The sequence below is a fragment of the Drosophila miranda genome (assembly GCF_003369915.1).
Source record: "Drosophila miranda strain MSH22 chromosome Y unlocalized genomic scaffold, D.miranda_PacBio2.1 Contig_Y1_pilon, whole genome shotgun sequence".
Classification (NCBI taxonomy): domain Eukaryota; kingdom Metazoa; phylum Arthropoda; class Insecta; order Diptera; family Drosophilidae; genus Drosophila; species Drosophila miranda.
The window spans coordinates 186,452-189,881 of NW_022881603.1; the positions used below are offsets into that span (position 1 = coordinate 186,452).

Consider the following 3,430-nt stretch of genomic DNA (forward strand, 5'->3'; position numbering starts at 1 on the left):
TGTGGCTGTGACTGTGGCTCTGACTGTGGCTCTGACTGTGGCTCTGCCTCCAGCTGCTGGCCAGCTCCATGGACAGACAGTCATTTGTGTGAAAATCATCGTAGCATGAAGCGTTGTCAAATACCGTTTGTTGCGGGGGTCGGTCCACTCTCATGCTTTTGTTTCGGCCATTTCAAGGTCTGTACAGAAACCATCTGTTGGGTCAGACCTCCCTCCATTGACCAGAGCAGAGCTCTAACAATGCGGGTTCTGGCCTCATGTTCATAGAAACGGCATTAGAAGCTACTCATACGCAGCGTGGGTTGGATAAGATTAACGAAAGCCCACATAGACATAGCTCATCCTCCCCATTCTCACTTGACTCTTCGCAGACAGCAGAATGAGCTCTAACAACTGCGGTTTCATCGATCCGCAGGGCCAGTTGAGCGCAGCCCTCGCTAATCGGGACATACGGGAATTCCACACTGCCCTGGACAGCGGTGCCCAGGCCAATCGCCAGGACGATCGAATGCCTCTCAGGTGGGCTCCTGCATTCAGCTGCTGCTCGAGTACGGAGCAGGTTTGGTGGATCAGGGCGAGTTCACGCCCCTCCACCATGTGCTGAAGAATAGAAAGATTGAGGCAGGAACTAAGCTGGAGCTGATCCGACTTTTCCTGAAACAACCACAGTTGGACATTGACAGCTATCGGAACGGGCAGGTACGCCAGATGCTGAGGGATCAGTATCCGGAACTGCCGTTGCCGGAGCTGCGCGAGGCCGGAGCAGAGATCGACTGCGAGCGACTCCTCCGCACGCTGCGGGACGGAGACGAGAACCAGTTCGAGCAACAGTTCGCGGAGTACCACCAGAACGTCAGCGGAAACGCAGACAACCAATGCAATGCCAACCAGGAGGAGTATCAGTCCCTGCTGGCGGAGAGTATCAAGCGGGGCAAGCAGCGAGCCTTTGAGGCCATCCTCGAGACGGGCATCAACATTAATCCTTCAAAATTGAGCGACATCAGCCCCGTGGAGTTGGCCGTAATCTGGGGCAACCACAGGGCGCTAGAGAAGCTGTTGAAGCATCCGCAGCTGAGGCTGACATCGCATTCCAAGCTGCTGAACGCGGTTATCAGTCGCCTGGGTGAGCAGCCGCTGGACGACTTCTGTGACCACCAGCGCTGCTTCCGGCTGCTGCTCGAGAGCGATCGTGTGGACATCAATGAGGCGGACAAGGCTGGCCTGGTGCCACTCTCCTATGCGGTCAAGTATCGCAACACAAAGGTGGCACAGGAGCTTCTACGGCAGGGAGCGTACATCGGGGCGAGAAGCGCGTTCGGAGATCTTCCCATACAGGAGATGGACCCGAAAGTGCTGGAGGAGCACTTCGATTCCTGCATCACCACCAACGGGGAGAAGCCCGGTGACAAGAGTTTCGAGATCATCATCAACTACAAGAATCTGATGAGACGCCAGCGAGAGCCCGGGCAGTCGGACAAGCGGAGCATTGGCCATCCTCACCAATTGGAGGACGAGATGACTCCAATCGCATACATCGCCGATTCCAAGGAGCTGCGTTACCTGCTGCAGCACCCGCTTATCTCGAGTTTCCTCTTCCTCAAGTGGCACCGCCTCTCGGTGATCTTCTATCTGAACTTTCCACTTTACTCTCTCTTTACTGCCTCCATTATCACGCATACGCTCCTTAAGTTCCACGAAAGCGACCACACAGGCCTGACTGCCCTCTTCGGCCTGTTCTCTTGGATAGGGATTGTGTATCTCATGATCCAAGAGGTCATACAGCTTGCCATGTCGCCGCTGCTGTACTTCAGGTCCATCACGAACCTGATGGAGGTGGATCTCATTGTCTTGTCGATCCTAACCTGCATGGAAGCCAGCTACGACAAGGAGACGCAGCGCATACTGGCCGTCTTCACCATTCTGCTGGTGTCCGTGGAGTTCTGCCTGCTGGTTGGCTCCCTGCCAGTACTCTCAATTTCGACGCACATGCTCATGCTGCGCGCCGTCTCCAGCAGCTTCATCAAGAGCTTTGCTCTCTACTCTATCTTTGTGCTTACGTTTAGTCTGTGCTTCTACATACTGTTTGGCAAGCCCCAGGTGGATTTCTCCTCTCCGAAGGACAGCACGCCAGAGCCAGCAAAGGAGGGAGAAGATGATGGTCACTTCAACACATTCTCCGTGCCCATCGAGGCGCTCATCAAGACGATTGTGATGCTCACGGGAGAATTTGATGCCGGTGACATAAAGTTTGACAGCGTCTACACTTACCTGATCTTCCTGCTCTTTGTGTTCTTCATGACCATTGTGCTGTTCAATCTCCTGAATGGTCTGGCTGTCAGCGATACTCAGGTGGGTTTATATTTCCTCTTCTTCCTCGGCTTTATCCAACTGTTTTCTCCCCTCTCTTTTCCCACAGGCCATCAAGGCCCAGGCGGAACTGTACGGCGCCATTGTCCGCAACAATCAGCTGACCCGCTACGAGCAAGTTCTCACTGGCCGAGATGGACCCAGTTCCAGTTGAACAAAGGCAGTCGGTTCGCTCGAGGAAGACCATGAGCTAGTCACCGGTTCAATCGTAATTTTCTTCATGCTTTTCTTGAGTTTCACGCCCTCGTGGCTTTTCACACACTTGGGACCCTACTAGGCAGAAAAGCGAAAGGAGAGAAAATCTTCACTGATGAATCGCCTGATCGGATCGGATGGGCTGTTATATACTCACAACACATACGCATTTGCGAATCGCTGGGCTGTGAACAAGCTTGAATTGGAAGAGTGTCGGCACTTCGGTGTGCCAAAGATACATATCTTACCCCTTGAATCAGCTCGTGTTGATTTTTCTGCCGTGCATTGCACTTTTGAGCTCAGGTCCTAAGCGAGAGTCACACACCACACAAATGCACATTATTATCATTATCATCATCATTATGATAATGACTGTGAGCGAACGAATGCTGATGAAGCCTCATTGTCAATGTCGAAAGTTATGGGATTGGTTAGGGAAACCCAAGGTGGGATATGAAAAGTATTGCGTTCTGCTCTGGCATAGGATCCCAGCTTTAATATTAAGGGGATTCCCCTTCCAAGCAACGATGCGACAATCAACGGACATTGATTAACAACTGTATGTACATATGCATCTACAGTGGGTACACAGCAAGGCAGGCGCGATTAGATACAGGCCAGCGCCGAGCAGCGTAGACACCCAGTACCCTGCCACCCTCCGAGGGAAACAGAGAGCGATGAAGGGGGATCTGTGTGTGCGTATCCATTGAATTAATATTTCATTCTAGAACGCAGTTGACTGCGTTAGTTGGGCACAGACACACATAGTACATATATGCTGGCAGCGTTCCCATTCAATCTACTCGACGGCTGATGCACGCCAGTAGCCCCCGCTGGAAACTTCCGCAGATTCTGGAACGCAGAGGAT

The 3,430-nt window shown here is 52.6% G+C and overlaps 1 protein-coding gene across 1 annotated transcript; it reads left to right on the plus strand.

The window, feature by feature from the left end:
- Nucleotides 1-531: 531 nt before the first annotated feature.
- LOC117189612 (transient receptor potential cation channel protein painless-like) lies at nucleotides 532-2,673 on the plus strand (the record flags this gene model as incomplete). The annotated part of the gene is made up of 2 exons (XM_033394733.1): nucleotides 532-2,349; nucleotides 2,417-2,673. Coding segments are annotated over 2 exons (1,923 nt in total), but the record flags the coding sequence as incomplete, so codon positions are not given.
- Nucleotides 2,674-3,430: the final 757 nt, after the last annotated feature.